Source organism: Rhineura floridana, chromosome 10, assembly GCF_030035675.1.
Source record: "Rhineura floridana isolate rRhiFlo1 chromosome 10, rRhiFlo1.hap2, whole genome shotgun sequence".
Lineage (NCBI taxonomy): Eukaryota > Metazoa > Chordata > Lepidosauria > Squamata > Rhineuridae > Rhineura > Rhineura floridana.
This window is the reverse complement of record NC_084489.1, coordinates 12,025,114-12,045,325: the sequence shown is the minus strand read 5'-3', so window position 1 is coordinate 12,045,325 and position 20,212 is coordinate 12,025,114. Positions and strand designations below refer to the sequence as shown.

At 41.3% G+C, this 20,212-nt stretch overlaps 1 protein-coding gene across 4 annotated transcripts in view; it reads right to left on the bottom strand.

Moving 5' to 3' along the window:
- Window positions 1–20,212, bottom strand: part of MATCAP2 (microtubule associated tyrosine carboxypeptidase 2) — a 98,129-nt gene that overhangs the window by 46,532 nt on the left and 31,385 nt on the right. For 2 of the 4 annotated variants that reach the window (XM_061587608.1, XM_061587607.1), the window contains 5 exons: window positions 15,048–15,191; window positions 12,300–12,432; window positions 10,908–11,213; window positions 9,919–10,016; window positions 7,345–8,255 (listed from right to left, as the gene is read on the bottom strand). In XM_061587608.1, coding sequence (XP_061443592.1) covers window positions 8,094–8,255; window positions 9,919–10,016; window positions 10,908–11,213; window positions 12,300–12,432; window positions 15,048–15,191 — 843 coding nt within the window. In that variant the 3' untranslated portion in view covers window positions 7,345–8,093. The other 2 variants (XR_009758237.1, XR_009758236.1) reach the window with 2 other exon arrangements.

Sequence of the window (20,212 nt, the reverse complement as noted above, 5' to 3'; positions counted from 1 at the left end):
AACTAATCTATTTCAGTGTATATGCATCTATCACAGGTTGATCAATGAATACAATTAAATCTGATTATGTTGCTTGCCTATGTGATTCTCCAGATTAATAAGAGGTTCTGTCACTATTTGACTTGCTCTTAAACACTAAAAGATGTATGGCACTGTGAGCTCTAAACTGATAAACAACAAGGCACCAACTGCTGTTCACTTGGGCACTAACAATTTGTCTGGCACTAACTATGTGTCAATCCAATAACAGGATTATCTGACAGTTTCAGTGTTTCCCAAAACTCTAAAAGGCAAAAGTGTATTAGGGGGAGGAAGATTGTGCCTGCTATAGGTTGGGTAATCTCTGGATTAAAGAGTAAAACAAGATGGTTCAGAGACCTAAGAGAATTCTATAAAGTTTGTCTTGGCCACCAGCATAAAATAATAATAGATGATTGTAATCGAAAAGAGCAGAGGGAAGGAAGCAAATGAACTGCCATTTTAAATGCACTGCTGAAATTCTGCCAGCAAAATAGAGGTTATAGCAGAGCAGCAATCTTGCATTTCTCATCATTCCACCGTCCCCACAGTCCCCACCACCATCACCACAGTCCAATGGAAAATATCCTATGTCAGCTCCAGGACTGGTATAGTTGACTTCCTGTATCAGGAGACTGGGAAGGCTATGGATCCTTCAGATCGATGCTTTCCCCCAATCTGCCCCCAGCACGCTCCTGCTTGGCATGCCTCCTTTCAAGCCACTACCACTGCCTGGAGTTCTGACATCGGTGAGGCAACGACTGCAGAAGTTTTTACAGAGTCATGGAGGGGCCATCAGACATCTCTCTCCATCCCTGGAGAGGAAGACCCGAAACATCCTACGGCACAGGGCTAGCTTCTGTCACTTCACTGGTATTCAAATTTGTTTCTAGCCAATCCTATTTGCATTTCTGAGCAGCTATTGTATTAGAATGAAATTAGAACACAGGCGGAGAACTAGAACTTCCTGTCACGTAAGGTTTTGTCCTGTGAAAAACATAATTTCTGATACATATATCAAGACACAATGAAAAAGTATGCATGCCTTGAAATGAGGTGGAAAAGAGTGGGTGATGAGCAGGCAAAAGGCTTTAGGTGGCTGGCAGGGTTGTCACGTCAGATTTCTGTAGTGGAGACTGAGGCAAGATTCAAGGCTAAACTGGGTTTGTTTGTTTTTAAAAAGTATTTAGAACATTTGTCTGTTATTTTTTTCAATCTTCTACAACATCCCATTAAAATGTTTAACAATATTAGGAACACAGGACACAACAGGCACCCTTTGTGAAGGGCTTGTACTTTTGGCAGAGTGTTCTAGCCCACGTTCCTCTGTAGGAGACTCCTCAGATTCTGATCTCAAGGCAGGACTGTTCTGCCCAGGATGTTTTACAGCCCCTGAATCTGCCTGAACTGGAATCAGATATGAGATTCCCAAAGACCTCCCCAAAAGGGAAGATGAGTTACCAAGTGACAGCTCCCCGCTTTTGGAATCTGAATTGGATCACCATTCTACCCAAAGCTGTTCACTCTTTAAGGGAACCTCAGAGGCAAAGGCAGACGGTACAATTTTTGCTGTTCAACAGCATCACAATCAATTTCCCTGCCCATCCCACTTGAGGCAGGGCTTTGGTAGCCATCAGGCCCTGGTGGGAGATACAAAGGCTTGGGCTCTGTTGGGTACGCCTCTGTCTTAATCAGGAACACCTCCCGGTTCTGCAGAACCAATACCTGAACCTGTGTCTTTTAGCTGAAACTTGTGTTGTTTTCTACTACCAACTGCCTTCTGCTGAAGATCAGTCCTTACCAGATCTGGTCTAGCAGGCTGTGGGCTCAGGGCCCATCCAGAAGGTGACATATAGTTAGTGCCTGTTTAATTGTTCATATCAATAGCCATTCAGTGGACCAAAGCACTAAACTGACCTGAAGTAAACTTGCTTCTGGAGCATATGTCCATGTCTGAATGATCTGGATGAAGTAGGGGAGCATCTTAGCTGCTGTTAGTCAAGAGTACAGAGTATTAAAGGCCACTGAGTTGACAGTGTAAGTTTACACCATCTAATGAAATACAATTATAATTTATTTGAATATCCCTTTATTTAAACGTTCCCCTCACCTTTAAATTTTAAAGGAATTCCAGGTCTAATAGCAAAGATGCTTTATCAGTGATACATACACATCATTAAACTTTCTGGAGAGACCCATACATATGAAGTACAATCCTTCTCTATTCTGGAACTTATTTACAACAATTTAACAACAAGTTGTCACCATTTTTAAAAAAAATTCAAAAGGTTTAGAAAACCCACCATTACAAATCTATAACACTTGAGAATAACATTGATGCTGAAAAATAACCTGAGGTGGTTCTTTTACTGCTGGACAAGAATTTTACTGACTACTAGAATCTTGACTTGCACTAAACTATACTAGCATGCTAGAATAATGTAAAGTGAATAGTAAGCATTTAAATGGCACCAGATGCATTTTTTGCTAAGGCCCATGATTAATTGCAAATAAGAAGACTATGACAACAAGAGAACATAGGGAATAAGGTGGGACTTGTATAGTCATGTACTACAGTTATTCCATGTATTTTATGGGGCTGATTTCTCCCCCTGCCATAAATAGCACTGCATGGCTATATATTGTTGTAAATGGCTCTAGAGTTTTCAATGAAGGGCATTATATACATGTTTTAATAAATAAAATTCATAGTAACCTGCTATGGAAAAGCAGGCCATAGATCATGTACAGTGCATAAATGTATGAATCCACTTTTAGGGAGTATAAGAAAATAGAAACAAAGATTTAGATAGATACAGGTAGTATGTAGGAGCTAATTACTATTGTGGCTATTTACAATCTCAGTAATCTTGAGACAAATGAATATGGATAAAAGCAAATTGAAGACTTTAATTGTGACTTTTATGAAAATCATACGCATTTCAACATATCGCTTTCTTGGTGCAAATCTACTGTTTTCAATAGAAAGGAGGCAGGTGGATAAAGAGTAGATGAAACTGCCAACCAGGGGGCAGGAGTGTATACACTCCTACTGCACTAAACATTTTATGCTGGGTTACCAACTTGCATGATGCTATGGAGTTACTAATGCTCTGTGCTGTAGTAGCTTCTGATACAACATCTACATGGCTAAAAAACATTAAATACTAATGTAGGGGCTTATACTAAGCCACTTTTGGCTCTGTTCCCATGATTAGCATGGGGATAAAGCTGGTGCGTTTAACTGTGTTAATAGTATAGCGCTGGAGCATCCATTCAGTTAGGAAATTGATGTAAGCAGGCTAAATAAGGACTGTCTTCTGTCAGGAATAGGAATCTGTTCGAAACTGGTATGTGAATCTGATGCACTGAAAGCAACAGGAGTCTCTTGAATTCAGTTTTTTCAGGAGTGAAACAAAATTATATTAATAGAAAATTAAGGCTATTGTATGTGTGTTCTTGGTCCATGTTTTGTAAAATGGTCCGGTTAAAAATGGTACTTAATCACTCCATTGCACAGTACTATGTTCAGGCATCTCTAGCTTAGTGGATATTAAACTGGAAAGTATTAAATATTTTCCATTCCCCTTGGTAAATGAGATTTTCATTACAAACTGTCACATTACAAATCTGTTTTTATAACTTTTAAATAGGAATGATCTTCATTGTATTTGAGTTCCTTGTGGGTGAGTACGCCATTATTGGATCAAGGAACATTAGGTTCTTTAGAACTATGCAAGCATCTTTGAAGAATAGTGGAAGGATTTGGAGATTCTATCCTAGAATTCTTCTCGGGTTCTTTATATTTTGAAAACCTCTTTTTAGAAACAAAAACAACAGTGTGAAAGATGAATGATTTGAACATGTGTAAGAGAAATTGCTGATATACTACCAAAGTCCTCCAGGGGCAAAAATGCTTTTGATGGGGCCTGAGACTTCAGTTCCTGTGGCTCCTACTCTAATTCAAATCATGCATAGACAGCTATCAGTCCTGCATGCAGATATGCATTCCTTTATACATCAAAAGACTCATCTGCTTGTTCAATATGGTTCTGATATCACAATCTGGAGGGAGATGTGGATCTACATCAGCAACATGAACAGAAAACTGCTTGCTCACATGAACATATCACTTACTGAAGTAGGATGGTAGTCACTAGAAGAATATGTTTATGACTTCCCCCTGGCATTGGTCTTGCAATGAGCTTTGTACAGGTAGGTCTTACTAAATGGCAATCTTGTCAAGAAACAATGGACCAGGAGCCATTTAAAAACAAACAGGGAGGTGGGACTTCCGGGAAGGGTGACTTAGCCTGTGCCTGCTTTTGAGACGGGCTCCTGCCTCAAAAGAAGCTTATTCAGATATATCAGTCAGATTTTTTCTTTTTTTGACTGATTAAACTTCTCCCGGGTAGGGAGAAACGAAGAGATTAACCTCAAAGCCTATTTTTGTTGGGACGACCAGATCTCATTAATTTATGGGACGAGGTCCAGCCGACGAAGGTGGGACGGATTTTTAACAACAAGCTCTATCTGGAAAAGCGAACGTTCATCTTATCTTCTAAGAGAGAACGCACTAACAGGCAAGCACCCTTCTTTCTATATTTTTCTTTTACTTGACTTAAATTGTTGCTGTTTAAAAGAGATTTGCCAGATTGATCGGTTTTTGACATCTCACTGGGGAGCCATAACTTCTCTCTGCTACTCACTAATTAATAGCTTATCTCTGTTTTTGTTGCAAAAAGCTGTCCTGGATTTGCATTCTAAAGATATACACAGAAGAGGGATTTCTATTCCAGATTTTTATTTTGAAGAATATTATATTGTCTGAGACTACTCTCTTTTTGGTTTATTTTATTTTGACGAATCTGTTTTCTGACGACCGCCATTAATTGTTTCGATCCTGGGAACTGCATTTTGTTTACTTTAGCATGGAGAGATAAGGCTGTCTGCTCTGTTTATACTGTGATGTCACCAAGTTTGGAGTATTAACCCAATTGTTGCTGAAATAAGAAGTGGTTTTCCTACATTTTTCTTTTAAAATGGCAATTAAGAAAGTGGCTGAGAAGCTGGAAATAACTATGTTTCAGAAAATAATGGATGAGATTGAGATAACGAAACAAAACCTGCGACAGGGTTGTAAGGAGCTGAAAATTGAATTGAGTAAAATGAAGCAGGAGATTAAAGATATAGGGGTCCCTGTGAGAGAGGTGACCCTGGAAGGGGTCCCTGTGAGAGAGGAGACCCCGGAGATTGGAACAAACGTGGAACAGGAAAAAGATTTGGAGTCTATGGACTTTAGAAACAAAATTTATTGTTTGGAGACACAGGAGATTAAAGACATAGGGGTCCTTGTGAGAGAGGAGACCCTGGAGACTGGAACAGGGGTCCCTGTGAGAGAGGAGACCCTGGAGACTGGAACAGGGGTCCCTGTGAGAGAGGAGATCCCGGAGATTGGAACAAACGTGGAACAGGAACAAGATTTGGAGTCTATGGACTTTAGAAATAAAATCTATTGTTTGGAACTCAATGTTATCTCTGAAGAAATTAATGAAGATTCTAGAGATAAAGTTATCAATGGCATGGATAATCTTCTGGACTGGAATGATGTGATGGAGCCCAATATAGAGAAAATCTATGGAATTAACTGCAGCCATGTGACAATGGAAAAACTTTCAAGAGATGACCCAGTGTATTTTGAAAAAAAGAACAGAGATATGATTTTACAGCAGTATTTCAGCAACCTATTCAGAATGGATGGCAAGAAAATATTTGGGATAGAGGTAATTCCCATCAGACTCTTACTATATGACTATGGCTTTGACAGCAAGATTATTATGGAATACTGATAATGGAAGATTGGATACTGAAATTACTGGACTTAACAAGACTACTGAAGATGGAAGATGGAAAATGGAACTAATAGGGATAATAGAACAATGGCTACTGAAATTATTGAACCTAACAGATTCTGATGTGATGGATTAATTGAAATGTTTATTTTGACTATGGTTATGACAACAAGATTATCATAATTAGTAATGAGATGGATTAATCGATATGCTTATCTGGAAAAAAAAATTGATAGATATATTTCTTAAAGAATTGAAACCTCTCTTTGACTTTTTGTGGAAAGAATAAAGTAATGTTTATGAGATTTGATGATTAAGTAAGATAACTACTGGAGGAAAGTGATTTTATAATATGACTTAAGAGACAGGATTGTTATATATTATAGACTTATAACTGATTTGATCTTTGACAAATGGGAAGTCAATATTTTACTCTTTATTTTTTATTTTTGTTTTTTTTTTCTTTTTTTCTTTTTGTTTAACTATTTTTGATTTTGTTTTTTGTCTTTGAATGTTTTATGATTTTGTCTTGTATGTTTTATGAAAATCTGAATAAAAATTATTGAAAAAAAAAAAAAAACAAACAAACAGGGAGGAGTGATGGTGTGATGAATGGAAGGCAGAATAGGTAGAGTTGGGCAATACATCTACGAGGTGTACCGTGAGGTGAAGAAGTGGTAAAACCACAGTCAATGTACTTGCAGGTAGGAAGCTCATTACTATGGAAGGTTGTGCCACTACTGGATAAAGCTTTGTATGAATTAAGAAAGGCAGGTGTATATGACCTTTACACGTATTTTTATATGCCTGTAGATTTCCTAGATGGACAATTGGTTAATGAAGAATTTTCTTAATACAGTAAACAGGTCTTTTGCTCCAAAATATTTTAAGGTTCTGGGATCTCTGCATCTTAAACTCAGAAAATCCAGTCCTATATATTCTCCTACCCTGTTTGCTCTTGCATTTCTCTGAACAGACATGCTCAAAAGGGAAAATGCCTTTAAAAATAAAATAAAAATCTATCCTGTTATGAAACAGCCCAATAGAATTTTATGAACACTGGGAGAAAACCTTTTACTGACTACCATTTCACATAACTTTCACTGTCACTGAAATACACATGTGACAAATTACTCCACTGACATCAATAGGGCCGTACCATTGTAACTGTCCTGTGAACTCCTCCCCCCCTTAATCTTCACACCAACTAATTTTGGAACATTCCAACAGATTCCAACAAAACTTTTTCAGGGTATGTTATCTAAAGAGCATAATCTGTGACCATGATTGCATGACATGTACCCAGGCTTCCTGTGGCTTCTAGTAATCTGAGGCAGTCTTCCAATTTCTACAGCTAAAAAACACCGATTTCCTTGACTCTTGGAAGTCTTACCGTAGCAGATCACATTGTAGGCATTGGTCCTCAAAAACAAAAACAACATATTGAGAGCCATGATGTGTCAAGCTCTGCGAAAGAATTGGAATAGGAAGAAATCTCAAAGGACAACCCCATCAATGCAGGAAATCCACTACTGCAACGTCTTTAATAGGTGGCCATCCAGTCTCTAATAAAGAAACTAAGAAGCCTAGCCAATATGTTAACATATGAATGGGGCCTAACAGTGAAAGGTAGTCAGCTTTTTATGATAGACCTGAGAAACACACATTGTACACATACTTCTCCAGCGAAGGAAGTCGGACACATGGAAATGAATGCAAAGAATAGTTGGCATAGTAAAGTGTATAGAGCTTCTTTAACTCTTTGAAAACTGCTTAGTTATAATACTGAGTACCCCCCAAAAAAGTCAATGCAGTTAACAAATTTTAAAAATGTTACATTCTAAAACATTTAAGTATTATGTTGTAAATAGCAATATGCCAGAAAAGAAATAATTCAAAAGCCTCTAGAATCTGCAAAGGCTACAATGGAAAAATCTACACAAAGAATTTTGTGTGTGTTCCAGCAATAATTTAATCTTGAAAATTTACAAAAACTTTTAAATACCTTGAGAGAAGGGTGGAAATCAGCATTTTGTCTTTGAAAGTAAACAACTTCTGGATTGTAGCTGTGGTTTTTCTTTCTTAAAAACAAAAGAAGCAGATCTAAAGAATACAGATTTTGCCAGGCATCAAAAATAGTTAATCCACTTCTGTGAGTTAGGACTCACTGTGTTCCAGTCTGGTATAAACAAACCAGACAGCAAGCAGAAAAACAATGGCTGGTTAGGGCACAAGAGCCTTAAGCTCTGTGTCAGACAGCTCATTGACTTCCATGATCTTCTCCAGGTGTTCCATGTATCGGGTGCGGTCTTGCAAAAAGTGTGGCACCCTCATGTTCTCAATCATTCCTAAATCTTTCAGGCGATCCACATCCTCATAGGAGACCTACATATTAGAAAAAGAGGGTTCATTCCAGGATGAGCACACTTTGGAGCATCTAATTCTCCAAACACAGTCTTAGTGCCACCTTGTGCTCCCAGCTTGGCACTTGAGTACTAAGCACAGGAAGAAAACCTTCAAAAGGTAGATACAATGCCATGTGGGAGAACTTTATGCCAACCTAGGCATGCAGACTTTGCTCCCTGCAGCTGGCCATGCTATCATGGAGAACAGCAAGCAATACTAGAAGTGAGCTGAGAAGCCATCCTTTCTAACTGATTATAAAATCATGCTGGGATGTTACACAGGGCAGCGTTACACCTATAACAGAGTGACTTGTGAAGCTGGAAGAGGGCCTATTCAACAAGCAGAGATGTGCAAAGAGAGCTTTCTCTTCGTCCAACAACTGGAGTAGCGTTTCTGCTGGGCTTAAGCCTTGAAGGAAGCAGCAGCTGTCCATCCAAGTGCCTGTCTGCCTCTGCAGTTCTTGCCTGCTGCTTCTCCCTGGGCAAAGCTAGAAGATGGAAATAGGGACTATTCCATTTATATTCTGTTTAAAAGGTGGGATAGTTTTAGATTTACCTGAAAAGAAGTGAGATGGTATCCTGCCCCAGATCAACACTGTAGTTCTGAATTCATTTATAGTGACTATTCTTTTCATGGAAATCACTATTATCTGTAATTATTTCAAAGTGTAAATGTAGCTAGTTTACATGGTTATAAAGAGGGTGAATGGACTATAAAAGGGGTGGCCCGAAAGTTGTTTGGGATCTACTGCTAAATCTCTGTGTGATCTGCAGTAGATTGGCAAGGGTTTCTGACTCAATTGTCCAACAAGAGTAACAACTATATCCTCTTAAATTACGTTGCTGAAAAAGAATGCTTGGGGGGAAACTAAGAGTGGATTTTTGTATGAAAGAACTTGTGAGCTTGATTCTGGTGCTGATCATACATCTCTGGGCTGAGCAAGTGCTCAGAGGCACCCTGCCCCTTAATTCTTTGTGTATGTCTGCCTAGAGCCACTGTTCTGCCCCTGGCTGGTGGTTGTGACAAAAAAACCCCAATAGATTCTGCAAGCCTGCCCACTGTCAGCAGGGGCTGAGCCTGGCACCCTATAAAACTTGTGGATTTATTCTGCAGTGCGTAAGAAGAGTCAACAGCTGGAAAAGAAGCTGGACAGTTGTGCTAAAAAGCACTAAAATTAAGTGCTTGATTAGCTTTCTTCTCTCAAGTGTTCATATTAATTTATGCCAGGAAGATATGTCTAAAAGCATAAATACAAGAGGCACAATCTAAGATGACGTTCTTAGTAGAAACCCATTGAACAGGCCAGGAGCTACATAAGAGCACGTGGGGTAGGAAGAGTAAGTGCACCTGCCTGCCATTTGAGGTTTTATTTACAAGGCTCAATAAAGCCATAGCTTTTCCAGGTGAAAGATACAAGCTGTCATAAGACTAATGAATGTGGGCCATGAGGTATTAATTTCAAGGGACTGAAATCCTTCAATCCTAGGAACCCAGTTTAGCAAAATTCACTGATCTCTATCTTGCCTCTCCCACTTGCATTTCAACTTCTCAAATTTTCAGTAGTACATTGTTGAACAGAAAATATGTGCTCGATATAGATCAATGTTATATATTGCTTTATCCACCCAACGATTTCACTTACCTTTCCTAGAGCTGTCAGCAGGTAGAAATCAATGGAATGTCGGTATCTCAGAATCCGGAGGATGCCGTCTAAGTAAACCTGATCTTTGCTGAAGCAACCTAAAAGAATTGAAGTTATGTTGGTGACCTCTATTTTTTGAAAAAGCAAAGCATTCACCAATGCAAATCTGTACAAATAACAATTATCTATCCTTGTATACTTACCCAAGCTTCATTTTTTAAAAAATATACCATATTAATGCTGCATTCCTGTTTATGCTTACTTTTAACTCAATGAGACTTGCTTCTGACAAAGCAAACACAAGATTGTACTGTAAGACTGCAATCCTAAACACACTTGCTAAGTATTGTACCGCTGAATTCAGTGGGAATTACTTCTGAGTAAATATGCTTAGAGTTTAGGTTGTGTATTAGGAGATTAATAGTTCAATCCATGCTTTAGCTAAGTGAAGTATGTAGATATAATCCAACTTAATTCTACTGAAGGAATGCCAGTCCTAAAATGTGCTGCTCCTAGCATAAACATTTATGATGAGGTGAATCACTAGCTATGGCAATGAAACAAAAGGACACGTTGCAGGCATTCTTCCATGCAGAAATTTACAACTGGAGGTCTAATCCTCTTAAATCCTGGTATTACATCATAAACTCAAAGAGTGAGCAATCTCCTTCAGTGACATCTGTGGCAAAAAAAATCTGTACAAGACTATTTAAGGCCAAAACTGTGATCTTAAAGATCAAACATCTCAACAGAATCCTCTTCATATTGTACTTAACCAAATGTTATTTTTAATCATCTATATTGTTTGTACTTACACCTCATAGCCAACAAAGATCCTTTCCGTTTTTAACTTTTTATGACTTCCACTTTTAAGGACAATTTCTGTCCTAACCTGAACTTTTGTTTCTTGAGCTTGCTGGGAGCCTCATTTAAAAATCTTAGCTTCAAAGAAAACGTATGAACTGAAAGGGGGAGGGAGAAAAACTTACCTGGTACAGAAGTATCAGCCCAGCCTCTCTTGGCTCGAACACAATAGTCCCACCTAGTATTGGGATCCGTGACAAACTTCCCAATGTCCTGAAAGAGTTCTCTGAAGGACATTTGGCTAGCTTGGTAGACAGTGTAATAGAGTAGGGCAGCTCTCCACAAGAAGGGATCTTTCCGAAAGAGAACACTGTGAATACTTGCCAGGCCTTCCTCAGTGGGGTTAATGGGTTTTAACCCATGCTTTCTACGCCCATTCCAGGTGCTCCACTGCTGGCTGTTGTTATTAATACCTCTAAGATAATGAGTTCCTGGAAAACATATAAAGAGCCCCACCATCATATAGGTAATGTCAGAATATTGACAGCCAAGCTTGTTACCAAGTTCAGGACTTCTCCAGATTATGATGACAAAATTAAGTTATTTTGACTGCGGACCAATTGAACAATCTGTTCTGTCTTTGACACTCAAGTTTATTTCAGTAAGAATTGTGCTGGAGTTGAAATTGGGGAGGAGGTTGCACCATTTATGCTGCCTAGGCAAAATGAGGATCCCAGCCCTTCATTTCCTGAGGTTATCCAAATTTATTTATTTATAAAATTTATATGCCGCCCTTCCTCTCAAAAGGAGCCCAGGGCAGGGGAACCAGTGGGGCAAGGTGTATATGTGCTCAAAGTCTTCCAGTGCCTGCTTGTTTCCCCCTGCAAATCCCTCAAGCTATTTTTTATTCAACTGAAGCTTATTTCAGATTTTGGATCCTGCTTGAGGGAAAACTGCTGCAGTGGGCAACTTGCAGGAAAAGGATTAAGCACTCTCTTCCTGTCTACCCATTTTTCCCTAGTAAATGCTCTGTCCCCCAACCAACTTTACAAAACAAGCGTATGATTGGGGACATGGAAAGATTCATATATTAATGCAGTGGGAACCACTTTCCTGTGATCTTTTCCTTCACCACACTGGTCATGGTTGGATGGAGGAACCACGTGGCCAGGGTGGTTATTGTAATACTTTCTTACACCAGCTCCACCCAGATGCTTAAGCAACTTTAATCTACTCATTAGAAGGTCCCCCAGAGCCTGACTGGATGCTAGTCTTGTGATGGCAAGACACTTCTGTACTATGATTGTATTGAGCTGAACTCCCAGCTCCTATCATCCCTTGCCAGCTCTAAATCTTTAGATGAAACTGCTCTTCAGATGTAAGCTGCAGCTTCCAGTTTTCCAGACTAGAGGTCTTGCCTCATCTAGTGACAGGTGACTGGGATCCATACCATTCAACTACCAAGCCCAAGCCCTTGATCAGCACAACCCTCAACAGCATCCTTGTTAGTAAATCACATAATGAATAACTAGGGATACACCTTAATACTTGTATGCTCACACCACTTATTTGTGTACCTATTTCATGCCTCAGCATCCCTTCCAGCCAATGCTCACGTGCTGTGGAAATATTGATAGAAAGCGTTGGGCGGCCATTCACCACTGTCATTGAGGCTCGAGAAAGCAAGTCTTCAGAGAGATGAACCACAATCTGAAGAAAAATAGATGTTTAAGACATTAAATTTTTAAACAGTCAAAGGCTTTTTTGTTCCCAGCCTTTGACTGTATTAGAGACTGTATATTTCTGTATAGAGTCATTATCTACAAAAATACCTGGCACCCTATATTCTATTTGCCAGGTAACTATTGCCTTACAGAGCAGTCTCAATGCCGGGGAGCTGGCAGAAGGGGAGCTGGCAGAGTCAGAGCCAGCTCTGTCGAATCCTCCTTCCGCTCAGGAACTGCTGGCCTGGCTGAACACTGGCTCCATCGGAAGCAGTGCGCATGAGCTGGTCAGGAAGCCCCAGCTGCAACGAACAGGCCTCCTGGGGAGTAAGCACTCCCAGGAGGCACAGGCCACAATGGAAATTGAAGAAAATAATTTTACTGTGCCAGAGTTTGTGGAAGGATCGGGACCTGAGGGAGGCGTCTGAATGCAAGGAAGATCTCACTAAGTCGTCCCCCCGCAGCTCCTCCCAGCCACGCCCCATTTTTGTGGCTTCCGCTGGTCCTCTGTCCGCTGAGTTGGCCATCTCTGGCAGACCCCCAGTGGCGCCAGCAGGCTCCTGATGGTGCCATGGCTCAGCCGAGGTGGAGGGCTGCTGCCAGTGGAGACCAGTGCAGCCGAGAGCCTGCTAGCACCAGCAGGGACCCGTGGCATACAATTCACCCCAGCCTGGCAGAGAGGTGAGTTGGATTGTGCCCTTAGGCGGTAATCCTATATAGATGTCACTGGGAGTAAGCCCAGAGCTTGGAAAAGTTACTTTTTTGAACTACAACTCCCATCAGCCCAATCCAGTGGCCATGCTGGCTGGGGCTGATGGGAGTTGTAGTTTAAAAAAGTAACTTTTCCAAGCTCTGAAAGCCCCAATGACCACTGCGGAACTTGGTCTTCCTTTCCAATGTTTTGACAGGATAGAGGTATTTAGCCTAAGTTATCCCCTGCAAACACCACATAATGAAGTCATTACACTGCATTTTTTTTAGTGGACCGGATTGAAAGACCACCTCCTATCATATGACCTGCCCAGTTCCTGAGGTTATTGGAAAAGGCCCTGTTGCATGCCCTTCAGTATCTGAGATCCAACTGGCAGGAATATGAGACAGGGCACAGCATAGGCTCCAGTCAGAGCAATCCTGTGCTGGGCAATCTAGGAATGTTTTGGGCCTTGTAAAAAGCATCTAATATCTGGGCATCCAGTGAAAAATAAACATAAACATGGAAAACATAGCAATCAGGTCCTGTTTCTGGATTCTATTTTTTTTCCTGTAACACATTACAGTTTACGTGCTGTGACCATGTTGGCAAACTGCTTAGATGTTTTCTACAATCAAGCAGTATCTAAATTTTGTTAAACAAAACAAAATAAAATTTGGTTTTAGCTGAAGTAAAACAGCATACAAACATTTCTAAATAAATCTAAAATGAAAAACTAGAAAGTGAATTTTGTTCCTGGAAAGACGATTTCTTTCCCCCAGATATGGTCTTTGCTATTTGGATTGTTAGGCAGAAAGTGGCCAGGACTGGCCCTATCATTTTAGGCAAAGTGCAACAGCTGTCTCAGGCGGCAGATGCTGAGGGCCAGCAAAAGCAGCTCTTCCATCTGCCAGGCATTCCTCCTGAGTCTCCCGACGTGGATAGATCAGGCTGTGAAAGTAATTTCCCCGAATTGTGGAATGATCTTCCTGACGAGGCACGCCTGGCGCCAACATTACTATCCTTTTGGCGCCAGGTTAAAACTTTCCTCTTCTCCCAGGCATTTTAGCATTTTAGTATTTTAGTATTTAGTATTTTAATATGTGTTTTGTCTGTCTTAAAATGTTTACAATTTTGAAATTTGGATGTAGTTTTAAAATTGTTTAAATATGTGTTTTAATTGTAGATGGAAGTTTTAGTTTGTACACCGCCCAGAGAGCTTCGGCTATGGGGCGGTATAGAAATTTAATAAAATAAAATAAAATAAATTTCTCATGGGTAAAAGCAGCAAAAAAAGTTGGGTGGCAAAGCATGCATAATCCCATAGGATATACTGTCCCTTACAGCAAATTTTCAGCTGTGGCTTGGGGGCCCATTTCTTTGGCCCTATGAGAAGGGTCATATTATATTTGGTCCACCTATTGATCTGAAAGAAAATATTCCTTTAAAGTCAATTATGTGCATGTTCAGCGGTACTATGTATCTTGACAGGGGTGGGATGCCATTAGCTGCTTCCTCAGGCAGCAAAGTATCTTAGGCCAGCCCTGAATTTAGCTGTGTGAATGTTGTGTAAGCCTAACTGAGAATGTCTATGATGCTGGCAAGCAATAAATCTCCTTTCCAAGATATTATTTGAACTCCCCCCCTGCCATTTATTCCTTTTCTGTCCTCCTCCAGTGAGGAACAACTCACATAGGAACATTTCTTTCTTCTGGAAGTTTCCAGATATCTAGCTCGATCTTATGGCTCCGGTGCTCTCAAGAGCCAACTGGGCAGCTGCTCCCACAATCTTTCCCAACTACCAACTTGTGTGAGTAGTACAGCACTATGGGGAGGATGTGATGGGGCATGCGTGGGTGAGCCCTGACTCTACAGATAGTTTAAGGTGACGCTTTTATAAGTGAACCAACCTCGCCTAGGCAGCCTTCTTTCACCATATATTTTCTGACATGGTTCCAGATGCGACTTCTGGGCAGGAGACTACCTCCGGTGGCCTGCTCAAAGTTTTCATAGCTTCCATATTTTTGCAAAGTCAAATCCATAATCTTGATGGCCTGCGCAAGAGACCAAAACATAACAAATGTAAAAGTTAATTAGGTTGCATATCTTCTAATGGGGAGGTCACGGGGACTGTGTTTGCTTCCGCTCTCTTTCTGTGGGCTACTTTGATCTGAATTACTATATACAGCAGGGGTTTTCAGCCTCACAGGTAACGCTCTGGGAACTGCAGCGGGCAGAGCAAGCAAATGTGACTTTATCTTTGTACAACAGATTAAATTCCCACCATGCATGCCCTCCCACCATCTTTCCACTTCCTTCCAGGCAAGTAGAGCCATTAGCACATGGACACATTCCATCCAGAAAAAGCACTCGATGAGAGTGGGGCCTGTGGAGAGTCCTGAGGACCAAACAGAGAGGCCTGGAGGGCTGCATTTGGCCTCCCAGGCCTGAGGTTCCCCTCCTCTGCTATGTGGGATTACCCTGTGATGTGGAAGAGAATCTGTGCATTCAAGATTCTGCCTTCAGTTTAGAACTATGCAATTCTGGGGTGTCGAACCCAGTATCAGGCCTAGTAGCCTGAAGGAAAGCTGGAAGCCAGGCAGGATCAGGCAGGCAGTCCAGGAGGCAGGAAGCAGGAGTGCAGTGAGCAGGTACACTAGAACGGACTGTTGGCGATTGCGTGAATAGAATGATCTATTCACGCACTCACCAACACGGACATCCCCAAGAATAGGTTCTTCTTGACATGCTAGGCCAGAGTCATCAGTTTTGTGGAACAAGGTAGAATCTCATTGGCCTTTCCTGTCACCTGACTCCTGCTGAGTTGGTGGCTGCAATGTCACCCTCTGGCCATTTGGAGTACAGCAGATAGTAGTTCAGCAGCTCCCACCCCCCAACTGGTAACCAACCTGATGGCACAGACAGGAAGGCACCGGGGCTGGAGTCCCTTTGCACTTTCAGTGCTGGAACTTACACAAGGACAAAGTATGTAATAATTCAGTGGTTCCCTTAAACAACTTTTGTATCGATATTTCCCAACAAATACAAAGATGGTGCAGTCTCCTATTAGCCGAAAAACACCTGTGCCCCAAAGCAGTCACCTGTGTGCTCCAACAGGCACACGCAGCCCTTGCGCATATGGCTTGCCCCATTTGCTTCAAAGAAAGAGACAGCTCCGCAACTGCAAAGGGACATATAGGGAGAGCTGCCCCCTCCCACTGAGGGGAACGAGGCTGCCTTTGCGGGCAGAGAAACTCCAAATACACATCATACCTTCCCATGCTCGCATATCATATTCCTGGACAGGAGGGGTGGGGGTTAGACTGCTGTTTTGCTTTCAGTTTACTGAGTTTTCCTCACATCTGCAGATACTGACATGTATGCCTGTGATCCACTAGATACTGGTCACCTCCACATCATGCATTTAAAGTACATTGCTTCCCCCAAAGAATCATGACAATTGTAGTTTACCCCTCACAGAGCTCCAGTTCCCAGCACCCTTAATAATCTACAGTTCTCAGGATTCCTTGGGGGAAGCCATGTGCTTTAAATGTATATTAAATGTATGGTGTGGATGTAGGGTTGCCAGGTTCAGGGCCTGAGACTGATCCTGTATCTTTAGGAGAAGAGAAAGTCAGCCAAGTGCAGGTGTTCTTCCAACCCTGTAATGGGAAGAACCACAAGGTGGAATTCTCCCTTCCCCCTGCACAACTTTTAAAGATACAGATAAAGATAATATAAAGAAGACCTCTTGGAGGCCGGGCCTGGCAAAACGTTGTGCAAGGGGAAGGAAGAATTCCACCTTGTGGTTTTTCCCATTATAGTGTTGCAAGAACACCTGCACTTGGCTCACTTTCTCTTCTCCTAAAGATACAGGATCAGTCTCAGGCCCTGAGCCTGGCAACCCTATATGGATGTAACCTAGGAAAGTGTGTTTTCTCCTGTGACAGAGGAGGGCAATGTACTTTGCAAAGAGACATCTAAATAATTCAGAGTGATAGTTCTCCAGTTTCCTTCACAAAAGTCCAAAATTTTGGCAGGCTTTTGTGATGAAAAATCAATTGTTTCATTTAAACAGACTGTTCCCTTTAATATTTCATTTCCTGGCATACTCCTTTCCTTCACTGTATTTCCTTTTTCTCAGAAGCAACAAAGAATAAGAGAAATGCATGGGAAAGTACAACAGCTGGAGGCAGGTTTCCCAAGTCATTGGCACTAGATGCCAAATTTCCATTGGCTTCTAATGAAATATACAGGCTTATGCCAAACTAGGCCTCAAAGAAGCATCTATCCCGATCATGTATAAATGGTGAGTTGGTGTGATTTTAGCCTCAAAAATGGTGCATGGGGAGGCCCCCAAATGGCTTTATGGGGAAGGGTCATAGCTCGGTGGGAGAGCCTCTGCTTTGCATGCAGAAGGTCCTAGGTTTAATCCCCAGCATCTCCAGGTAGGGCTGGGAGAGATGGATGGATGGTATCCCTTCAAGTCAATCCTGACTTATGAACCCTACCAGAAGTCCTAGAGAGCTGCTGCCAGTCAGTATAGACAATAATGAGCAAAATGAACCAATGGTCTAGCTTGATATAAGGCAGCTTTGTATGTTACTATGCTTAGCCTTCCCCTCGTCCATCAAACCTAACATCCTATTTGCCACCCACTGGTGCTTTTCTCCTCTGAAACCACAAAAGAGACAGTAGGGAGAAAAGGAAGGGCTGTGGGAAGGGAAGGATTTAGGTCCCCCAGTGCACCCCATCTGTTGTTAAAAACAGACCTCATCTCCATCTATTATGTCACCTTTATGTCTACCTTGGTATAAATCAGGTGGGCGGAACCTTTGACCTGCCAGATGTTGCTGACTACAACTTCCATCAACCCCACCAAGCATGGCCAATAGCCAGGGATGATGGGATTTGTAGTTCAGCAACATCGAGAGGACCAAAGGTTCTCCACATTTGATATAAAAGGATCTCTTATGGCTAATGTGAATCTGAGCCAATAAACTGCTGAGGAAAGCAGCATCAGGCTGTGTATTTTTTATTATTCGGTTTATTATTCGGTTTATATCCCGCCCTTCCGCCCAGCAGCGTGTAAGCATTTGCAGTAACAGATACATTCAATGAGTGGGCTTCCTGTTAAGATACTGGCTTGCAATGCAATCCTATAGATGTTTAATCAGAAGTAAATCCCATTCAGCTCAATGGGGCTTATTCTCAGGAAAGTGGATATAGAATTGCTGCCTTAACATACTGGCAGAGTTAATCAGCAGCCAGCTGTTTTTAGTCATCTGGAAAATCCCTCTCTGTGGTTAAACTGAGATTGTCATGAAATGTGGGTTTCCTGTATGTAGCTTGCAGCAAACGGAGATGAAAAGGAATAGCACCATCTACTGCTTTTGGTGAAAACAAACAAGGAAGCTGCACAGCTAATATTTCCAAAGCAAAACTTTTAGGAAAGCTTTGTGTGTGTGTTATGTGCCTTCAAGTCAATTATGACTTATGGCGACCGTATGAATCAGTGACCTCCAATAGCATCTGTTATAAACCACCCTGTTCAGATGTTGTCAGTTCATGACTGTGGCTTCCTTTATGGAATCAATCCATCTTTTGTTTGGCCTTCCTTTTTTCCTACTCCCTTCTGTTTTTCCCAGCATTATTGTCTTTTCTAGTGAATCAGGTCTTCTCATTATGTGTCCAAAACACAACCTCAGTTTCATCATTTTAGTTTCTAGTGATAGTTTAGTTTGTTCTTATTTGTCTTTTTCGCAGTCCATGGTATCCTCAAAACTCTCCTCCAACACCACATTTCAAATGAGTTGATTTTTCTCTTATCCACTTTTTTCACTGTCCAGCTTTCGCATCCATCTATAGAGATCTGGAACAGCATGGTCTGAATGATCCTGACTTTAGTGTTCAGTGATACGTCTTTGCATTTGAAGACCTTTTCTAGTTCTCTCATAGCTGCCCTCTCCAGTCCTAGACTTCTTCTGATTTCTTGACTATTGTTTCCATTTTGGTTAAAGACTGTGCCAAGGTATTGATCCTTGACACGTTCAATGTCCTCATTGTTGACTTTAAGGTTAGGTTACACAAATCTTCTGTTGTCATTACTTTAGTCTTTTTGACGTTCTAGGCTGACCGAGGAATCCAGGACACGGAAGATTTGTTGAGGGAGGAAAAGGAAGCTTGACGTTTACGCCAGTAAAACCAGCTCTGCTGGATCATATATTTACTATTGCCTGTTGTCCATGTGCCATCTTGCCCTCATTTTTATTGTTATGAAATTGAATGTGACATGGTCATTTGCATGCAACACTAAACCATATTTTAGCACTATGTGGATGAGCCTCAACAAATCTGAAGAAAGTATAGGGTTCAGTGATGCCCCCTTCCCCCACATGTCCAGAAGGATTTCTATCGCGTTTACATCCAGTTTCAAAGAATCTCAGCTTAGCATTATCTGCAATTCAGGAATTCTGATTTAAAACAAGTGAAGAAAGCCAGCTTCATAATCCACAGTTTGAAGTTGGCTTATTTAGTAACTAGCCATTCTTTGCTTAAAACCAACATTCCTGTTCCATGTGTAATACCAAGTTGAAATTTGAAAGCAATCTTGGCAGACGTCCTTCTCCTTGATGCATGGAAAGAGAGAGGAAGTATATATATTATTATTTTCATATATATGTGCCTGGTGCTTTGCTGGGGCTGCTGAGGATTGTCTGCATAGCACTAAACCATGGCTTAGCATGACATGTGAACGACGTGAACGACTCAATCAGTCAACCTGATTTTTTTCCACATCTGGGAATGAAAGCACTTTTACCTTCCTGTCTGTGTTGAAACAAATGGAAACTGTAGATGATGAGACATCCATGTCAGCTTTAACTCTATGCACCCAGACCTTGCAAAATCTGTGGTTATGGGAGGCCAGATGTGCACTCAGAACAGGGGTGAATAGCCTGTCACCCTCAAGATGTTGTTGGGCTCCAGCTCCCATCAGCACCACCCCATTGCCAAAGGTCTGGGATTCCCCATTTCTCAGGAGATTTCTCGTATGCAAGGGTCTCCCCACCAGTGC